The sequence below is a fragment of the Neopelma chrysocephalum genome, unplaced genomic scaffold (assembly GCF_003984885.1).
Source record: "Neopelma chrysocephalum unplaced genomic scaffold, ASM398488v2 Primary Assembly neopelma1_96773, whole genome shotgun sequence".
NCBI lineage: Eukaryota > Metazoa > Chordata > Aves > Passeriformes > Pipridae > Neopelma > Neopelma chrysocephalum.
Genome location: NW_020925417.1, coordinates 437,770 through 459,486, shown reverse-complemented (window position 1 = coordinate 459,486; position 21,717 = coordinate 437,770). Strand labels below are relative to the sequence as shown.

General features: G+C 39.5%; 1 protein-coding gene across 1 annotated transcript in view; it reads left to right on the top strand.

The window, feature by feature from the left end:
• Nucleotides 1-21,717, top strand: part of LOC113981790 (versican core protein-like) — a 112,992-nt gene that overhangs the window by 74,013 nt on the left and 17,262 nt on the right. The window contains exons 8-10 of the mRNA XM_027709378.1: nt 6,697-12,219; nt 14,296-14,409; nt 16,481-16,594. Of these exons, the coding sequence (XP_027565179.1) occupies nt 6,697-12,219; nt 14,296-14,409; nt 16,481-16,594 (5,751 nt within the window). The remainder of the gene's footprint in view (nt 1-6,696; nt 12,220-14,295; nt 14,410-16,480; nt 16,595-21,717) is intronic.

Here is a 21,717-nt window from a genome sequence, read left to right as displayed (position 1 = left end):
CCTTCCCAAACCTTCCCAAACCTTCCCTTCCCAAACCTTCCCAAACCTTCCCTTCCCAAACCTTCCCTTCCCAAACCTTCCCTTCCCAAACCTTCCCAAACCTTCCCAAACCTTCCCTTCCCAAACCTTCCCTTCCCAGACCTTCCCAAACCTTCCCAAACCTTACCAAACCTTCCCTTCCCTTCCCTTCTTTCCCCTTTTCCCTTCCATGTCGTGTGTGACTTTCCCCTGTGCAGACACAGACTCCCCAGCTGATTCGGACACTGTGCAGCTGCACAGTCCAACTCCTTGCTTTGTTTGGGATTCCACCTGGAGGAAAATGATTTACTGTGTGTCAGCTGTTTGAGTTGTTTAGTCCTATGGAGCTTTAGAATTGTCTTCTCCATGGGCAGCAAGTGAAATGTTGTGGTTGGAAGGACACTCATGTCCAGGAGTGCTCAGAGACGGCTGGAATGTCGCTTTGTTAGGGACATACTGGTGCAGAGAGAAAGTGGGAATAAATATTTATTAACTTACCATATTCTAGGACAAACACTCAGGCATTTCCCAGGGAATCGTATCCTGCCCTTGCTGGGGCTTAGCCTTGACACTGCAATTTTTAACAACTTGACATTTCACTCAGCCCGTTTTTCATTAACAACTTCACTGCTGTGTTGGGCGGGAGGGGAGAGGAACGAAGGAAGCCATGAGGCTGAGGGAAACACCAGGGATTGCCAGAAGTCTTCATGAGATGCTCTTGAAATAGAACAGTTACTTTGTTTCTGACATGGTTTCTGTATCATCGTGTCTATCACTCTAAAGTTTGGCAGGGACGTGTGAGCGCATCCACGGAGCCCAAAAGCCCTGTGAAGAGCAGTTTTTCACCACAGTGACATCCACTTTTCACAGGTGTCTGTGGTCATAGCCAAAAACTCCATTAGGATGGAGCCTAGGGGGACTGATGTGGCTGTAAAAAAGGCCGCAATTTAGGAACATGCTAGAAATTGATGCTCAGGTTTCCATGCTCGGGGCTGTATTTTGCACGGAACCCCCCAAATATGGTGAAGCAGACGACCAGATAAGTAGGCAAGGCTGACCACCCACCATGAATTGCTTTCAACTTCTACCCAGCCAGCTGTGCAAAAATCACCGTTTACAATGATTTTCTTCCAGAAGTTTACTGGAGTCATTGAAATTTTTATGCAAGGTAAATTTATATGTATATATATATGTATCTAAAATGCATTTGTCTCTTTTGACTCTTAGAGGGATAACAAAACCATAAATTTTGATAAAATTTAGAAGTTTAAAAAAAAACCAATCCAACCCCCAAACTATTAAAACCTGCCCTACAACCTTAAGCAGTTGTAAAGGGAGACAAAGTAAACAAAAATTTTAGGAATACAGACCCAGCTAGGAAACGTTTTAAAGTGAACTAAATAAAATCTTTTGTTTACTTTGACTGAGCAGTAATCAAGAACTGGGTTTTACTACACCTCATCATATAGGTGTATATCATATATACTAGTCATGTTAAGATGAGGTAAAAGGATTAAAAGTATCAAAAATTTAATTTTTTTCTGGACCTTTCTTAGTTTTTTTTTGTTTGTTTGTTTGTTGTTGGTTTTGTTTGTTTGTTTGTTTTGGTTTTTTACTTAGGTATATATATTAGCAGCCATGTTTCTTTAACGCCTTAGACTATCTCCTTGGCAGTATTCTCACCTTTTCCTGAAGGCGAAATGGAATATGCCTGGAGCACTGCTGCACTTTGACTGTGCTTAGGTAGGTTAATGATGCTACAAGATGGCACAAGTTGGAGGAATTGCATGTACCAGAGGCTGACACCTGAAATTTTGCTTCAGCAGGAAATGTCTATATTTCAAAATCTTATTTCTTTTGAAATGAGATGAAAAGAAGAGCATTAAAAAAAATCCTTTTTCTATGGAACAGCCCTCAAGATGTTATCAAATTGGTTTATTTCTGTAAAAGTGAAGTTTTCTGTTCCGATTTAATATTTTAAGGGGGAAAAACCCCGCTAAATTTAAGGGTTTGTTTTTTTTTTTGTATGGGAACAGCTTGTCAAATCACCTTTTTTACCTCCTCAATATGCCTTTAAAACAAAATATATTCAACAAGACTGGCACATTCCTGTGGAATTGGTTGAAGCTGAGGGTTTTTTTGCTGGAGGACTTTCAGCAAAGCATAGTTATAAAACTGCTTGAATCTACCCAGACTGCAAATCTGGTCCCTGGCAGAGCGGACTTCAGGGGAGGCAGAATATGATATAAAGCTGTTTAAGTCTTTCCTCAATCCAACAATAATATTAATTACATTTTAGTTTTAATTCACTTTTATATAATTCTATTGAAGCCAAAACAAAAACCTTTTGATCATCAGGTGCAGGAAATAATTTGACTAATGCAAACTATTTTGATCTTTCATGCAACCCTGTCTTGTGGCTATGGGTTCTTGGTAGTGAATATAACGGATTTTGTGATAGTATCACGTTTATCACATTGTGCAATGAAATACTTTTGAAACGAGCAGTCCAAAATTGTTTTGTTCTTATTCATAAAATCTTTTTTTTTCTATTTAGCTCTATTCTAATCAAAATACAGGGCCTGATTTAAAGTCCACAGAACATTTTGTGACCCTTTCTGTGAATTTTATGGGGTTATGAGACCTCTAAGCCTTCTATGAAAGACTGAACTCTGCTATTGCTCACAAACTCAGTATGTTGCTCTGAAGCAATAAACAAACAAACTGCTGAAATCTGCAGGTGAAATTCTGTTATCTGCCGGATGCCAGGTTAGGTGTTAACAGCCTCCTTTTTAATGAGAATGTCACAAAATTGCGCTAAATCCATATCTACTGAATGAAATAATTTGGGTTTTGAAAGTTTGGAAAACATCAGAGCATGTTTTCTATTTAATTCCCTACCAATTCTTCTTCAGCTGCTTATCTGATGGCTTTTGAGAGAGAAAAACGCTTTTTACTGCCTGCCCCCTCAAAAATAGTCTTGGAAAACCTCTCTGTAGAATATTAAGTCTTCTGAAGAGAAAATATTACTGCCTGATACATATTTGGATGTGTGCAGGAGTCGGTTTGTGCATCAGGAGCAGAGAGGGAACATTTCTGTTTGATCCACTGAAAAACTGGTGTGGGTTTGGAACCAGTTGCAACTGATTAGAAGAAGGGTTGTGATGAAAACTGGTGCCACCTTGGGTAGTGGCTCTGTGGTTGTTTGTAGTAGCAGGTTAAAAAGCACCCTGTAGCTAGAGAGATTTCCACTTCCTATTCACAGCTACTGTTGTTGAGGTAGATGCCTATTCCATACAGGTAGTTGAAAACATCTAGACAGATGGACTAAGAAACAATCTGTGCTGCATATACACTCATCCACCTATCCATTCCATCTCTATTCCAGTGCATACCTCATCACTTCCCTCAAAAAAAGAGACTTTACTGATAAATCTTCCTCAGAGCTTGTTTGGATTGGCGCTCTGAGCTGACAACCCTTGGCTTCACTCCTTTGTAGCTACGTTTTTTTACTTTCCTTTTCTTGGAGCCAATTGTAACTTGCACAAGTTGAACAAGTACTTCTTTTGGCTGGTTTTCCATGACAATGTGTAAGCTATTGATAAACACATTTAGTAGCCGAACTCCTTTCCTTAAAGTCCTAATTTCATCTCTTTTTAGGAGTCTTTGGTCTGCGTGTCTTTACCTGCAGCTGGAAGAGGCAACATAATCTTCCTAAAAGCTGGTTATTTTTGCCTTGGGGAAAAAGAAAATACAAAAACCCCAAAGACACTTACTATTTAATGAAAGATCCTCCTGAAAGTTTATTATCAGAATATCATACTTTTAGCTAAGGTTCTTTTATGCGGATCTTTGTGGCATGTGAGATTTTGAAAAAGCTAACAAAGTAAAAGTAAGGTCTGATAGAGATCTCTGCATATGTAAGAATTTGTGTGTGTCTTCTAGGTGAATTTGGAACAGATGTTGCTTACTAAATTTATTACCGACCATAAATGACTTCCCTTGAGTCAGTAATTTGAAGGACTCTCAGGTGTGCACCGCTGCAAAAATACTACACTGCTGGTCAGAACTTGTTTGTCAGGGCACCCTCCTACAAATTATAGCCTACACAGCCTCATCCAGGCCTTATAATTTATTTTTTTTTAATGTACAGTTCTGCGCAAAAGCATGCTACAGGCTTTGTCACACAAATTCAACTGCTGTGTATGAAATTATAATTAATCTTTATGGCATACCAGTCTATATGCCAGGTTATTTGTACATATCCTTCCCTCAGCTGGGTATGCAGTGCAAGGCATCTTTCTTGCCCATGCACATTTTAGGTGTAGTTTTCTGGTCCTATGTGTGGGTGCAGTTATTTTTTAGCAAAATTACTGAGAATCAGAAACTCTCAGAGCTCCATGGTAGTTTTGCCTGGCTATTCTTCTTTCACTTATTGATTTCCACATATTTTTTTCACAGTTTCTAAGGAAAGGTATTCAATTCTGTGTTGTTTAGAGCTTCTACTTTTATGAAAACTTGTTTTCTCAGTATGACTGGTGTTGCTGTTTGCTATAATTTGTAGATTCTGCAAGTGATGTTGTTAAACACTTGAAGTCATATTGCCAGTCTTGGACAGATTACCAAATTCTTGCTTTTCACAGAGATCTAGGGAAGCTCAAATCAAACTTTACTTTTCTGTGGTAGTGGGCAGCCTCTCTCAATATTTTCAATTTACTGGAGGAAGAAATTTTCCGTTTAAAGGCATTGCATAAAATAACTCCCAACAAACACAGGTGAGGGAAGAGAGAAGAAATCTCAGTTCTGTAGTCATCTAATACAGCTGTCATAGCACGAAGTAAACACCAGGTTTCACTGGGGCAACATAGAACAGCCAGGCAGAATTGAGGTTAAAAACAATGTTTATTTTGTAGCACTGGGAGTGCTGAGCTTAGTGCTGTACAAATGGAACACTGTGATTGAAATAAATAATGCTGAAGGTGATTTATTTTCTCTATTCTTCAGCTGGAGGTTAAGCAAAGATAAGACTCAGTAACACTTATGAGTTTAGCTGTAAATACAGCATGAGATATTAGGATATAAATTCTCAATCGAGTTGGAGTGACCTTTTCAAAACCAAGTTGCTGTCAATTTCCACACACAGAACAGCCCAAGCCATGGAATCACAAGCCTTTCGCAGTGCTCTGTGTCAGTTTAATGTGACTTAATACATTCTTTTCCAGAATGATCACCTGATGACTCTTTCTCTAATGACTCAGTGGTCATAGAGGTTAAATGATCTTCATAGTTAGGGGAATCACTTTGAAACAGTGAAGTACCTTGCCTCAGGTTCTCATTGTTTTATGTCTTACAAATAGTTTTAATGAGGAAGTTTTGCTCAAAAAAATGAGCTCTGTCATATTCTGTAAATATATTTTGGGGATCAGTCAATGTAGACAGCACAGTAAGGCAGGAGTGCCACTAATTGGTTCCTCTCCTGGCAGAGGTGGACAAAGCTCCATTGGCTGCCCCAGTTTGTACCAGCAAAAAGTGATTTTGCACTGGACAAAATGATTATAAAGATAGATTCAGAAGAAAGAAATTCTCATGGAATAAGCTTTCAGCTCAAGGTTTCCAATGTAGAGTCACTTGGACAAGCTTGAAATGTGGAGGGGTTTTTTTGACTAAGACTGTTGTAGTCTTTTTTTTAAAAAATATTTATTTCTCTACTTATTTATTTAATTTTGTTTTAATGGGGGTAGTGTCTATTGTCTGGAACAGAAGGTTTCCAGTAATGTTTGTGCTGAAAGGACAGGTTTAAAAAGTGTCTATGGAGTTTGGGATCATGAATATTAGAGGAATTCATGAGGCTTTCTGTAGCTAAAATCTTGCCTTCTTATATCTTCTTTCCTCCTCCTTTTCTGCTTGACCACCTAGAAAAAAATCCGAGATGTTTGTGGGAATGTGTAAATACCTTCAAGTGAGTGGTAACCAGAAGACAATTACTGGACTTTGCTCATGTTACTCTCTGAGTGGTGATTGATTCTTGAATCTGTGATATTTTTTCATATTTGCTTCATAATGCTTTAAAATTCCAAATAGCAATCACTTTGTAAAGCAATACTTTATTCACTGACCTAGGGTCCAAGTCTAATGAACAGAGGAATTGATGTAGTTTTTATGGTGTTCCTAGTAATTTGAGTTACTCTGTACTAAGCAACAATGGAGATGCATAGGTATTGCCTGTATGTCCTATTTTATTTTAGACTTTACCTTGCTTAGCTTTGTCTAACTTTAGTTTTTGGTAAAGGTCAGCTGGTGTCTAAATCCATGGATGCAGCTACAACAGGTTGGTCTAAAAAATTATTTTCATCTTGTCCATTTCTCATCTCTCTTGAATAGGACAACGTGACTTGGGTGTGGGTTTGCGGCCAAATACATGTGACAATCAACAGCACTAAATAATTAATGTGTTCAATATGCAGAAAGGCTTCAACTAGAAAGTCACACATCATGGCTTAGTTTAACTTAGTGTCAACAGAAGAACACACTGAATTTAAAAAAAATTGTTTAATTTTGAAGGCTTTTTTGTTTGGTTGTTTTTTTTCTCTGACAGGTTGCTTGTACTTCATGTGTGTACTGTAATGCACAACTACTGCTGTCACTCAGGGATTATGAAAAGCTCTCTTTTTTTTGCAGATCATCCGGTGAATGAATTTTTGGATCTGTTCAATCGCCATGTGCTCCCCCATGCAATAGATGAGACCCACATTGATGCAGAATCAGCTCAGACCGAACCCTGTACCTCAGACTCTGTGCAGGATTCGTCTGAATTTATAATATTGGATCCTTTCTTTCCAAACTATATAGAATTTGAGGAAGAGGAAGACTGTGAAAATACTACTGATGTTACAACTCCTCCAGCTTTGCAGTTCATCAATGGGAAGCAGCAGGTTACCAGTGCCCCTAAGAGCACAAAGGCTGAGGAAGCGAGAAGTGACCAAATTGAAAGCGTTGCACATTCCAAAAATGTAACCTTTGCTCAAATCAATGAAACAAACACATTTATAATATCTGAATCTGAAGCTTCTGGTACTATGCAACCAAGCAAAGCTGGAGAAGTGACAGGGGTGTTTGAAGTGACTCAGCCAACAGCAGATGTTGCAATGTTAGAACCTATCTATAGCGGTGAGTCAGAAGTTGTCACAACAGATAAATCAATAGCCATTGCTTCTTCACACAAGCAGTCTCTGCAAAACAATAAAGAGGTCATAACATGGCATGGAAACGAGGAGAGCTCTACTAAGGGTGCCAAAAACTTGCTTTTGGATACTATTGAATCTTCTGGAGATGGCTCCATGGAGTCTGATCTATCCACTTCTGCCTTAGAAGTTGTGACAATGTCAAGAAAGGAAGATGATGAAAAAAATTCTGGTGTAACTTCTGTTCCTGATGCATTTACTGTGGAAAGTTCTGCTGTAACTCCTTCTCTGGATGCAGTTTTTATTCCTGCTACAGCACACGAAAGTGTGACTGATCCTGTTCCAGAAGAGGCAACCTCTGCTCCAAGAGGTCATTCTAAATCAACTGCTAAACTTAGTGCAAATTCCCCTGTCGATAATATTCTGGAAACAAGTCCTACAGCAAAGCCTGAGATGAGTGCTGCTTCTTTTATGGTTCTGGAAGGCTCTGGGAATGAAAAAGAGGACATCACTGTAACAACAGGGGAAATAGCAGTAACAGATACACTTTCAATGCAAGATATTTCTTTGGGGTCTGGCACAGTAACGCCAACAGACATTTCTGTAACTGCCTCAGGAATCACCTCTGCTTTGCCCAGGGGTATAACTCATTATTCTACTTTTGGTCAAAGTCCTGAAGCACCTGTTGCCACCAACTCTGTATCTGAGTTTATTATGAAAAAAGTAGTTGCCAGCTCTCACGTAACTGAAAAGAATATTGATGATGAAAAGGAAATACAGACCACTGTTTACTCAGGTCACCAAAATTCAGCTACTGCTGCAGAGAGAAATTTGGAGTTGAATGAATCTGAGAGCACTACAAGTGAGGTCAGAACTGTAAGTCAGGAGCCCAGCTTACCCAGTAAAACAGTACCAAGTGCCATAAGTTCTGAAACCAAAAAGGTCACCTCCATTCCTTTCTTGAGAGACAAGAAGCTTTTTGTAAATGAAGGATCAGCAGAAGAACCAACAGACTTATTTGCAGGGAGTCCCACAAGAAAAGTGGTAAGTACTGACTCCCCATTTTTTGGTCCAGGTTCTGGTGACATAGACCTTATCATTCAGTCTGCTACTTTGACTTCAGTTCCATTAAGGCCTGTCACTGAAACACACACTAAAAAACATGAAGGAAAAGTTTACAACACAGATGATGCTTCCCCAAAGGATACAACAACAGAATATGAGAAACATGCAAGAACAGGTGAATTTGCAGTAACAGTTTCAAGTACTGGGTCAGATGGCTTGACAGAGGGGTCTGGAGCAGCAAGTGAGGCATCCTTGGATGTGTTTAGTACAAGAAAGCCAGGAGAACAAAATGTGGGAACAGAACCAACCTACACAGCTCCTTCTTACATAAAATCTGGTTCTATAAAGGAGGTAAGACCTCATACTGCACCAGGAATTAAAACGGAAGGTTCAGAATCAGGTGAAGTCACACCATCTCCAGAATCCATGGTTCGTAACAGCCCTCATGACAATGTGGTGACACGTGCTACTGGCAGTGTAAAAGCAGTAGTTGAATCTACAGAAAGCAAAAATGCAAGAGTTGGTTCTTCTACTGCCTCACTGGGCAAGATTCTCTTGATTGAGCATGGCTCTGGAGAAGAATTCAAAGATGACAGCAGCACCACAAAACTGATGTTTAATGGACCTACTAAAGAAATACTTAGGGATCATTTCTTACTCACTGATCAGGGGTCTGGAGAACCAGGCACATCCTTTGGATCATTTGCAAAAACAGAATTTTCACCTACTGGGAGGCCAGAAACATGGGAGAAGCATGACAATCACAATGTTGTCAGCACATCATCTGTGAATCTTGACTTCACCACCAACCCTGATGAGCCAGTCACAAGTCCTGAACATGAGGAAACCACCATGGAAACTGTAACTGACCTGAGAATGGAAGAGAAAACCACTGATGAATTGACAGTGAGAACCTTTTCAACGAAGATTCCTTTGGTGGAAGATTTGTATTCTGGGGAAGACAGGCCAAGGGAAATTTCACCAAAAGCTATGGAATATTCTGAAGAAAAATCAGCAACAGACCCATTCTTTAAAAGTACACAGGCTACCCACGAACATCTGGAATTTTCAAATGTTCCAACTGTCAGTCCTTATTTAGAAGAAAAGGAATTAGAAACCAAACCTGTTCAGAAAGTACTTTTGCCATTTAATGATGACAGAGTAACTGAGCCTGTAAGGATTGAAAAGAAATACATAAGCTCTCCAGTTACAGATATAGAACAAGAGAAGAAGTTGGTACAAAGCATTTTCCCTACAAAAGATATTCCCAGAACATTGCTGACATCTCAGGAAGAAAAACAATCAAATAATGAGTTCATTAGTGATCCATTATTTTCAGGACAGGGATCAGGAGACGACCTTGATGTAATTCCTTCTATAGTGCCATTGGTTGTCAAAGGAATCAAGAGTACCTCGAGTCCTCCAACTTCTCATCCTGCAAACATGGGACCTGAACTTTCAACTATAAAGACACAAGACTTTGAAAGAGGAAGCACACAAGACTTTGAAAGAGGAAGCACCCAAGCAAATGCTGAAGTTAATGAAGAAGTTTCAAATGCTGTGACTGAGCTGCTCTCAGAAACTGGAGACCAATTCCCCACCTCTGTGTTCCCCAGTTTCCCAGCTTTAACAGAAGTCAGCTCCAAGAGCTTCATCCACAAACAGATAGAAGAGATGACCCATTATTTTGTGGGAACTGAAGAACCTCACATTCGGGAAACTAGTTACAGGAGAGGAGGAAATGAAACTGATAAGACAACAGCTACTTCTAAAGCTGTTTCACGAGTGGAAACTTCACATTTTGTAATTAAAGGTGGAGTAACTCCTGGGTCTGTTATACTGACTGAAACTTCCAGTCCTCAAGCAGACGAATGTCTTGTAACATCAACAACAAAAATGCCAGGCAGAGTATTACCTAAAAGCTCTGGAGAAGGATCTGGCTGGGTTGGTGTTTTGGATTCATCTTCTCCTGATATGTTTACTCATCTGTCAATACCCCCGGTATCAAAAGTAGAACTAAATGCTTCATCTAGTGCTCCTGGGCATATTTATACCAAAGTTATGACTACAGAGGCGCTGACAGATGGGTCACAGGCTGTGATCACAGGACTAGCATCCCTTTTTACTGAAGAAACAGAGATTGTGTCAAATCCATCTGCTGTTTATCCAAAGGCAGCTACATCAGAAGAACTAGCAAGTGATACTGGGATAGATGAGAAAATTATTCCCATGATTGATGATAAAAAAAGCACTTTATTGAACGTTTCTGATTATGGTGACATCACTCTATTTGAAGAAAGATTTCAAATCCCATCAGAAGACACAACAATTATAGACATGGATCACTCAAAATCAATGCCTGAAGACATAATAAGTGTGCAGACAATGCCAAATCCTGTTACACAGTCAACATATGGCAGTGATGATGATAGCATGACAGCTGAAGGAGAGAAATATGATTCAACACCCAAATTTTCCGTAACCAAAGAGAAGACACTTGGATCTGGTGATAGTCTTTCTTTGACTGCTTCCAGTCCACCAAGCAGAGAATCAGTAACAGCTGGGCACAGACCAAAACCAGATGACATGGATTTGGGTTCGGGAAATGCCATGAATGTTGCAACAGAAACTCTCACCACTACTGAACTCGCTGAACTGGGCATTTTCCTTCCTACAGTACCATCTCTGGGAATCCCTCAGGTGCCCTTTGAGTCTAAACATGTTGTAACCACCACCACAGAAGACAGTTATGAGCCAAATACTTCAGCAAACAACAGAGTAATAGCAGATCCAAGTGAAACAATCTCTGTGTCTGACTTTTCTGGAATGGGCCAAGAAGAACCAACTGATTATCAGCCTGTGGTTCCTTCTCTTACAACAGTTTTAGCTACTGAGCTAGAAAAGCCTGTGACAACTGACTTACTTGAGTTGAGTATTGTCACCACACAGCATGCATCCCAGCTTGTGACTGTATCACCCAACAAAAATGCAAAAAATCACACCATGGTATACATAAACACAAAATCAGCATCAGCAGAGTATGAGGAAACAGACTCTGAGAGTTTTCATTCTGTCCCTCAAACTCCTACATCCTCAGTAACTATTCATTTAGCTAATGGAGTGTCTGAGTATCCTGAGGTAATCATTCCAAGTACATCATCATCATCAACAAAGGATTCAGATCAGCCCAATCATTCATCAGAAAGATCCTTCAAAGAGGTTAGTTCTGATATTGCAGCAACATATAAACCTCGTACTACAGACCTTCTCAACACAACAGAGTCTTCTCTGCTGGAGCTTTCTCCTGAGTCTGTCCCAGAAATCACAGCTGTGGAAAGTACTACTCGCTTTGGCAGGCTGGTAACAGGCAGGACAGAAGAGACAGAAACCCCTGTCACTGATTTTTCTGTTGAGGAAGAATCTACAGTTTCTGGAGATTCTCCATCAACACATGTCTTGCCTACTGCTTTTCTGAATTTTGGAGAAGGAGCGAGCACAGATGTCCCAAAAGTTAGCACAATAAAAGTTGAAGCTTTCTCGGGGAGAGTGAATAATTCCCACCCAGAAGAAGACAGGAGCACTAAGAGAGAGAACCCCTGGCTCGTTTCCACAGCAGACTCACCCAACAGCATTGAAAGTGAAGGATTTAAACGCGACCAGGGAGCAGTTACAAAGCTGACTTCACCTCCCCAACTTCTGGAAGGAAGCACAGAAACACAATCAGCTTTGTTTGGTCGAGGGGAGATCACAACGATTTCTTCTAATATTGCAACACACAGCATTGCCCCTGGCAACCGTCCCTACCAAAATGAACAGTCCACAATGAGCTCTGAGGAGCCAAACGCTGTCGAAGTTGTAACCTCCTCATTTTCCCTTCCTGAAGTCACTAATGGATCAGATTTTGTGATTGGCACCAGTGTGGGTTCAGTTGAAGGAACAGCAGTACAAATCCCAGGTAACTCCCAAATATGATCACTGTGTTATGTGTGTTTACACCTGTAAGTGTTGTCTTAGCTCTGGTGAGAGGTGCGACCACCAGAGCACCCTGTGAAATAACATCAGCCCTTGGGACCCTTCAGCTGTGAGATCAGCGTGGGTGTAACCAGTGCAGAGTGGAGGAGGATGGGGGTTCCCAAACTCCAGCCCAGGCTCTTCATGAGTGTTTGCATCATGGAGCTCTGGATCAGACTTGAGGTAACAAGCCAGTTCTAAAAGGCAGGAAAGTAAGACTGGTTGTTGCAGGGAATTCTGCTGTAATTATTAAATTTTCCAATTTCAAGCAGATAATTTTGTCTGATAGCTCTTCTATGCTAGCGTGAAGATAGTACTCATACAACTCGTGTGTAGGTAGGGTTGTTCTTAACATCTTGCAGTTTACTTAAAAAGAAACTCTCATGCACATTTTAAGATCAGAATTTTCTACAAAAATTAGCACCTCCTAACCTACAAGATAACTTTCCACACAAGAGAGAAACAAGACCCTGTTTTCAGCCTGTCTGTAGCTTTAACTGGTTGATAAAGTGTCTGCCTCTTAAAAATTAGAGATCTTTTTATTAGACATCACTTGCCACAGAGTTTTGTTTTCCATGATGGTTATTAGGCACCATTTTACCAAATACATGGATGATACTCTATGAGTATGGTAACTTCAATCCAAATTTTTGTCCAGATACAGCTGAGTAAAGAACGGGCTTAATTTTATAGAGATTTGTATTATTTTTCCTCAAACAATCCAGGTAGCTCTCAACTTGAAAATGTTTACTGGAAAAATATCCAGTCTACAGTAGGACAAAGAGACAGCAAGCACACAGTAAACACCATTAAGGTGCTCGACACAGCCCTACATTTGTGACATTCAGTGAAGCAGTCCTAAAACAAACACCGTCTTGTATGGATGGCATCAGATCCTTTTCAAAACCTCCAAGGTGAAATCCCTAATTATTTAGTTACATTCCCAAACTTATGTACATGGGAGTTTCCTCAGGAGGCTTTCAGCTGGACTTTCTGCATTCCCGTGACTAGACAGGGAACTTGGTACTTTAGGAAGACTTTGAATGTCCAGTTTGCAAGGGTAAAATAGATGTTATTTACCTTTTTTTTTTCCATTGACCATAATCAGATTTTTTTGTGGAAAACATAATCAGAAATCTTAATTTTTCTCATTTCTCTGGTTTACAGAACTCTCTGAACCATTTTGTACATTTTCAAAACCAGAGCTTTATTTTTGTACCCCAGAAGGACTGTCCTCAGGATTTCCCTCTAACTCTGAGAAGCTAACACTTAAAAATGGTTTAGTGTGCACTTGTTTGTGTGAATGAGTGCTCCTAGGCATGAAATCAAATGCAAATACCTAGGTATCTAAACTCAGTGAAAATTAACACCACTAGAAGGCATACAATTCTGCAAGGAAAAGCTATTTAAATGATAACTCCTGTAACAACTGAGGATTACACATCAGGTAAGCTTTTCTCTGACTTTTTAGTTCAGTTACAAATGTATTCAGTATCTTTATTTGTGTTCTTCAAATGTATTTTTAAGAAAGACTTTGCAGGCATTGATTGATTAGATAAAAGAAAGTGAAACAACAGCAGCCAGTAGTATGTTCTGTGTACCCTGTCATTCTGCATAAACTAACCCTGTTCAAAAGAAAAGCATTTCTCATTCATTGTGCATATGTTTAACTGTTTTCAGCTATAATTAAGTGTCATGTCATGCAAACTAAATCCTTAGAGTTATCATGACTGCCAAACACAGTGCAAATTGCTGTGAAAAAGCATAATTCTAAAAATAATTTGTATTAATTCTTAGTAAATGCCGTAGTTTGTTGTTAAAGTTGAAATATGGTGATGCCTGAAGACAAGCTTTACTGTTTTACAAAACTATCTTGTTTCCAGTGTTAATAGTTTCTGTAATTACAGTAAAACTCCACCATCAATGCAGCAATGAAGATTTTTTTTCTTCCAAAAAATTGAAAATATACTATTTCCTTGAAACTGCAGAGTAAAATTCATTTTTTCTACTTGTTTAACAGGCCAAGATCCCTGCAACAGCAACCCCTGCCTCAACGGTGGCACCTGCTACTCTCGTGGTTCGTTCTACATCTGTACCTGTCTTCCAGGTTTCAGTGGAGAGCAGTGTGAATTAGGTAAGATGAAGCCTAAAAAAAGTTTTTCTACATGAGATCTGCACAAGTGCTGAGTTTTGAAGCTGAAGAATAAACAGATATTTGAGAAACTCTGCAATGAGTCCCTTAAGAGCAATAAAACAGAGGAGGTCCGCTCTTTTCTCTCTCCTCATAAAGTGCACTGATGTGTGCACAGAAAGGTTGAGAGAGCTGTGCAGGAACTCAAATTCAGAACACTAAGTTCAAAAAAACCCAAATAAAACAAAACAAACATTAATATTTGGATAGTTCTCTAAGAGCCTGGAGTAATTATTTGGAAGGCGGGTAAAATGAGTTTATCCTAAAAGTGACTGGGAAGATAAGTACTGAATGCCAGTCTGATCTTTTTCCCAGGAAATTGTAAATATTATGGTAATCACATGCATATTTAGTATAGATTGGTATTTTTGTGACAACTCTACCTGACGACCTCTTCAAGCTGCCTGTGACATCCATGTGTACCTGCTGTGACTGTGGATTTCCAGAGACTCACTTGTACAGTGTAAAATAACCAGTTTTTCTTCTAGAAATCTAACCAAAATATGGTAAAAGTGGTAGGTTGGCTGTTTAGTGCAGAGATAATTTAGACTGTTGAAAAGCCGTAGGTTTCATTCCCTGATAAATACCATGGATATATCTGTTATACAGTTGCCTGCCAAATTTGAAAGAAAAAAAAATGCTAAAATTATTTTAATTCATCATATATATCTTGGGAGAAAAAAAACTCAACTGCACCCAAAGGCTGAAGAAATCACTGCAGCATAGTTGTCAGGATTAATATGGTTTTATTTATGTTCTGGAAGACAAATTTATGTTTTGTATGTGGTTTAAAAAATAGTTAATATTGTTCTCTGCTTTCCTAGCTCATCCTGATGAGTTTGGTAGTTCATTAGTGGTAGACATCACATTTCAGATGCTGCGTCTTAAATCTTTGTCAAGGAATGTGGCATCCCCTGGTTGCAAAACATAGGTCAGATATAATAATTATAAAATAATGATCTGTCCACTTTGTGTCCTCTAGCACTTTTAGAGACTTATCCAAAAATTGGAGTGTGACTCTCCACAGATCATTGCCATGTTGAAATAGGTTTTGTGGTGCCTAAGAAAGGAAACCTCAGCATTTTTAGCCCTTGTATTCAGGGATATTCTGGATATAAAGCCTAAAATATTACCTTGAGATCTTTCCAAATGATTGAAGCAAGTAAGACCTAGCAAAAATTTGAACAGAGTATATTTTAAAATAGAAATATTTTTTAAAAAACCTTCCACACGATGCAGCAATTATTCCTAGTTGTTGTTTTTTGGTTTGTAGATATGTCTAACTTCTGTCTTATGTTTCAATGAGTGAATCATTGAATTCACTTTGGACTGAGATGTTTGCAAAGTCTGCATTAAATTTTAAGTTGTGATTGTTTCAGAGAAGCAGAACTCATTAGAAAACATCATATGATCTTTATGAAAAGACAGACTAACTTATAAACTGTACAAATACATGCACAAAGTAATTACATTAAATGAACTAGTGCTCTGATTCAAAAGGTGAAGACAAGATGTTTTAGCCTTGGAGGAGTGGGGGACAGAAATTGTTACTTGTTTATTGTGGAAGACTGCTACTATCTGACTGGTCATTAAGTGATATGGCCTTTATGGTGCTTTGTCCTCATCTTGATAAGATTAGACAAGGAAGAAATGAGAAATGCAAGCCAATAACAAGCCAGTGCCTGCTGCTTTGCAGCCTGAAATTAGCACTGTGTTTGATGCTACATGATAAGATATCCAATATTTGAGTTTCATTAAGATATTTGAGGTCCTCAGTGCTTAGTGAGAGTTTTTGTGCTGTGGTCACATATAAAAGTCAAATTTTCCACCAGCACAGGAAAATGCTGCATGGTGTCCCTTTCTTCTCATCCACACGGTGACCACTTGGATCTTGCACAGTGTTTTATTCTTCTGTGCTGAACTGGTCCCAGTCACCAGTGTGACTAAGGCTGAAGAGCATTTACCGTATGGGAGCTAGGTGGGTTGTAAAACCACTCTTATCTTTTTGCTGCAGATGTTGATGAGTGCCAGTCCAACCCGTGTAGGAACGGAGCCACATGCATTGATGGCCTCAATACCTTCACCTGCCTGTGCCTGCCAAGCTACATAGGCGCTCTCTGTGAGCAAGGTAAGGAGCGTTCTTCAGCCTGTGGTGATGGAGGTCATCCTTTTCCATTCCAACACCCTTCTGGAGTAACTAGGCAAAGCCTCCTAAACTGACTGAGTTTCTGTCTTAAAAAATTACACACACTGAGAAAGGTATATCAGAACCCTTCACCTCCAATAAACAACAGTCATGTAGGAATACCCTACTGAATAATTCAGATTATGTATTCATCCACTGGGGGCCATAGATTTGACAACTTTATCCCAGAATTTTCAAAATTACTTATTCTGTAACTATTTCAGCCAAAGTAGGTGCAGGATTTATAGTTACAAGTAAGTTGTAAGAGGCTTTCTAAACTGGGCAGCTGAAATAAGGTTAAATACCCATGTCTCTGTAATTGTTAGAAAGTTCCCTGCAAGAAATGCCACTGTATTTACAAGAAACATTTATAGTGCAAGATGCTTACTCAATATGGAGGAGGAGGACTAGGGTAGCAAAATCTGTTCTGTTAATAAAATTACTGAAGACATTTCCATGGGAAAAGAAATGATGTATTAAAATGTACTTGCTACAGCTCATGAAAATATTTTTTTCTTTTTTTTTCAGTTGAATGCTTTTGGTCACATGACCAAAAGGTAAATGAACTAAACCTTTAGATTTATTTAATTAATGTTGTGTATTTTCATGTTTGTTTCTCAGCTTCTGTGAAGAGTGGTTTGCAAACTCTTCCAGCTCAACTTATAGAGATTTGTTTGTCAGAGCTGAAAAATCTCAGACCTGACCAGTACTTTTCAAGGTTTAACCTTTTTCTGTAGTCTGGCTAACCTTACAACTTGAGAGTGCTTTCTGAATCTTGTGTCCCAAATTATAAATTGACAGTGTTTTCACAACAAAAGAAATAAATGTTCTCACTACCCTCCTCCTCCCCTTCATTCCAGTAAATCCGTAGCAGTGAGTGGCTCTGAGTACCATGGTAGCTTTAAGCTCCTTTTTATGACCAACCTGAGAGTGCATTTCAGGTGGTTAATGGGAACATTTCCTAGTTTGTCAATCAGAACCAGAGCTGTGCTCTCTCAGCTTTGGAATTTAAATTTCCTCTGCTTAAAGTCCTGCAGTGATTTGGGATTTGGGAAAAGGTTTTAGTGCCAAATTTCCACTCCACCAGACAAAATAAAACTTGTTGGTGATTTAGACATGGTTGTCTGACAAACAGGCTTTATTACAAGGCACCAGTCCTGACCTCACTAGATTTAAAGACCTGCCAGGATGGCAGAACGTGTTACCTCAGTGTCACAGAAATGATGGTGCTCACAGAAAAATACACCGAGATTGTATTTCATTATTTTTTTTCTCCCTCCAAATATGATATTCATTTTAGAAAACTTAAAAAAAAAAAAAGTCAAGCTGAAGGGCTTTTTTAGGCACACTGCTGAGCATTCAAAACGCCATGGGGGGCTGGGGAACAGGAGTAGGGAGCATGGACTTCCTCTGGAAATGAGGCTCAAAAAGTAGGAGGTAATTCCATCACATCTGCATCCACTGGTGCAGAAAGACATACAGAGCTCAGAATTTCACCCAGGTGCCCCTGTGAGACTGCTCAAGACTAAGGGATCTCCAGTTGAGGTGTCGTGCGTGTGTCAGCATTTGGAGGGGATGTGAGTGGGGGACATGACAGCTGCACATCAGGGAGCTCGGGATGGTTGGAGTGAGAGGAACCTTCTGGGAGATCCAGTCTGGATGGGGGAAATCAGTCCTGAGACTCAGAGTGATGGAACTGGCTCCCTGGCACCCCTTTTTTTGGCACGTGGAAACAGTTCAGCAGTGTGAGCCCAGGAACATCTTCCTGAAGAGAGCTAAAGTTGTCTGATGTTAGAAATAGAGCAGCTGAAGTTGTTCACTTTTAAACCAGATTGTTAGTTCAGTCAGGCAGCATCACTTCTGGTTCAGATGAGATCAAAAGTGAGTGGAGTACCTCTCTTAGACCCTGTTTTGCCCACCACCTCTATCTTTTCAAAGTACAGACGCACGTTCGGCACGACAATTGATGACATCTGAACATCACTTCTTAAAATGCATAAATATCCCCAAAACACCTGTTTGTACAGGATGAGGCTCCTTGGGATGGTACAACCAGCTGTTCTCTTCCAGGTTTCGTAGACAAGACAACTAGGTTTTTTAAATTATCATATTAGGAACAATGTTGGTTTTTTTAATAACCCAAGTTCATCCTTCCAGTGTCTGTAATTACTCCAGTCTTATTTAATTCACTTTGTTCCTAGGACTTCATAGCTGGGGATTGAAGTAGTTGAGAAGGGCTTAGTGCAAAGATACTTTCTGAAAACAAATGGTCTCTTACTGATGTCTTTCAGCTGAGAAGGGATTTTTTCGAATATTTACCAGAAAAATGAGTTTCTCCTCAAGAAGTGTGGACTAATGAGTCTCTGGCATTTGCTCATTAGCTGAAGACAGTCATAGATAAAATTCACAGCTGAGTAAGACACTCATTATATTCTAGTACCTGTGTCAGTCTGTATTTTCTTTAAGCCCCTTATGGTATTTATTTAAAGACAAGGGACCCATTGTCAGCAGCTTATTGCAGCTATTGAAAAAGCAGTACTTATCTATGTATTAAACCTACAGACAACTCTTTTTCTAATGCAGAGTTTAGAGATGTTGTCACACATGTACAATTGCAGCTACAGAGAGAGGAAGCTGCGTAAATAACTCCATCACCCAAAAACTCCCGTAAACTGTCATAAATCTTAACGCTAGTGAGACCATAAATATGAGTGTTTCAGTCTTTCCATCACATTCTGGGATAAGGTTACAGAGATCTGTGATTGCCTCCCTGGCTGAGTACACAATGAATGTGGAGTAAGTGCTTGCACCTGCTCTGCTCGCAGGTGACTGAGTCAGAAAATTTACAGCCACCTGCAATTAGGCTTTACTGGTTCAGTAAAGGCATTAAAAGTTTATACCCATATGGAACCCTTACCTCTCTGTTAGCCTTTCAGCTCTCTTTGTCTGTAAGCTACGTGAGCTGAGGACAAAGATGTTGATGAGTGCAGGGACAAAACAGTCCCCACATTTTTACTTGGCTGGTTTTGCATTTTTCGTCCCCTGCCCTCCTGAATCTTCCTTTCCCTGTTCATTTTCCCCCTCTTCTCATCAACCTCTCCTCTCAGAAAAACAAAAAAAAGCAACAACAACAAAAAACAACTCAACCACCCTAAACAAAAAAAACCAACAAACCAAAAGCAGAAAACAACAAAAAAACCCCCAACCACTCACCAACCCAAAACAAAAATACCCTCTTCTCCCTCATGTGAGAATATTATGTATTTTGTGGCCATCAGTCCTGTTTTTTTCTGCTTTTCTAGATTTTTGGGCTACCAACAGGGGCAGAAGTAGTTCTTTAACATTTCTCTTTTGGAAGGCAACATACTATTTTGGATAGGAGGGAGGAGTTGGATGTGCATTGCAGTGCATGCACTTAAATAAAGAGTACTCTGGTCACTGACACTTTCTATCTTAAGAAGAGAAGTTGTGTTATTTATGATTGATACTCAGGCCATTGTACCTTATTTTCTGAACACAGTCCTCTCAGTTTTGTGTTTTCAGGCCTCTTTGCCTCGTCTACCTGCCTTTCAGCAGATTTTCTCTCAAATCCTTTACTCCTTCCCTAGGAGAGGCCAGGGAGGGCTTGATTAGAATAATGTGGAAATCCTCTCTGGCCATGTTTTTCTCAGCATGCAAAACTCCTTGTTATTATCTGACTTGTTTCCTGTGGGACGAAGGAGTCCCTGAACAAGATAAATAATAAAACCTGGAGAACTTTCGCAATAGGACTGTTAGTCAGCCTCGTGTGGTTAAAGAAATGTTTTAGAAGGCCAAAGGCAGACTAAGCTTTTAAATTACCCAGATATCAGAGATTAAAACTGTATCTACATCCTGCACCTCACACAGAATACAAAGAGGGAAAAGATGAAAAAAATCTAGCAAGTTGGTAATGTAGATTACATTTCTTTTTTTATAACTGGGATTACTCAAGGCACAAGCAGTTTCCTACAGTTCAACTTTCTGAACATAAAACAAAGATAACCAGTGTAAACTTTAGTATGCCTTTGCATTAATTATATTTATGTCAGTACTAATGACTTTTGGGAAATTATTTTGGTACCAAACTCCTAAGACAATGACTGCTGTGTTACCAGTATCAAAGGAATTTTAGTAAGCCTCTGATGTGACATATTTGCACTTTTAAGTCCATTTATATACATCTAAAGTGTAGTTTTTGTCATGGGGAATTTAAATTTTTGTCATAAAAATAGGCACTTTTCTGCTTCAGGATGTGAAAGGCCTCTTCCTGCTATGAATTAAGAACGCGACTGGAGTTGTGAAAAACTATTCTACAGTTGTGGTAGCATCTCAAAGCTAAATAATGCCTTAGTTAAGGCATTTCCAGTCATCTGTCCTTGGCATGTTCTGCAATAATTGGCTATTTCTGTACTAATGCAAAAAGAGCCCTTTTGACCAAAGCTTGTTATTGACCATTGACTATATTGACTTACTGAAAATGAGAAATCCAGTTTCATACCCAGGATGCCTTTGTACCTCTGGAAAGGCCAGAGAGTTGATTTCAGACACAGTTTTGTTCGGGGATTGATAAAACTTGGTGGGAAGTGACAAATTCCTGGTGGGTGGGTGGGGTGTGGGAAGTCAGGCTTTGTGTTTCTGTTCTTCAGCATCCTGCCACTGAGGCCCCTCAGGGTGAGATAGCTGTGGTTGGAACAGGCTGTAATCTTGTGCTGAAGTGTCCTTTATGATGCCATTTTTCTGTCATAGCTCAAAACTGTCTGCGTTTTCCCTGTTGTTTCTCCCACTCCTCCCTAAAACTCTCTCTTATCAGTGGCAAGTTGTTCTTGTTCTCAAGCACATCTCAGACACATTCAGACATCACATTTGTTTTGTCCATCTTATTAATGTTGACTTTTTTCTGTGATTCATTCAGCAAACTTAGAACCAAAAAGGTGTAGTTTCTTGCCATCTACTCTGTTTACAGCTGCCTAACTTGAGAAAATAATTAACATCAAATCTACAGGTTGTTCCTGTTCCAAGGTTCAAGTTTATTTCTCTTTAGATGG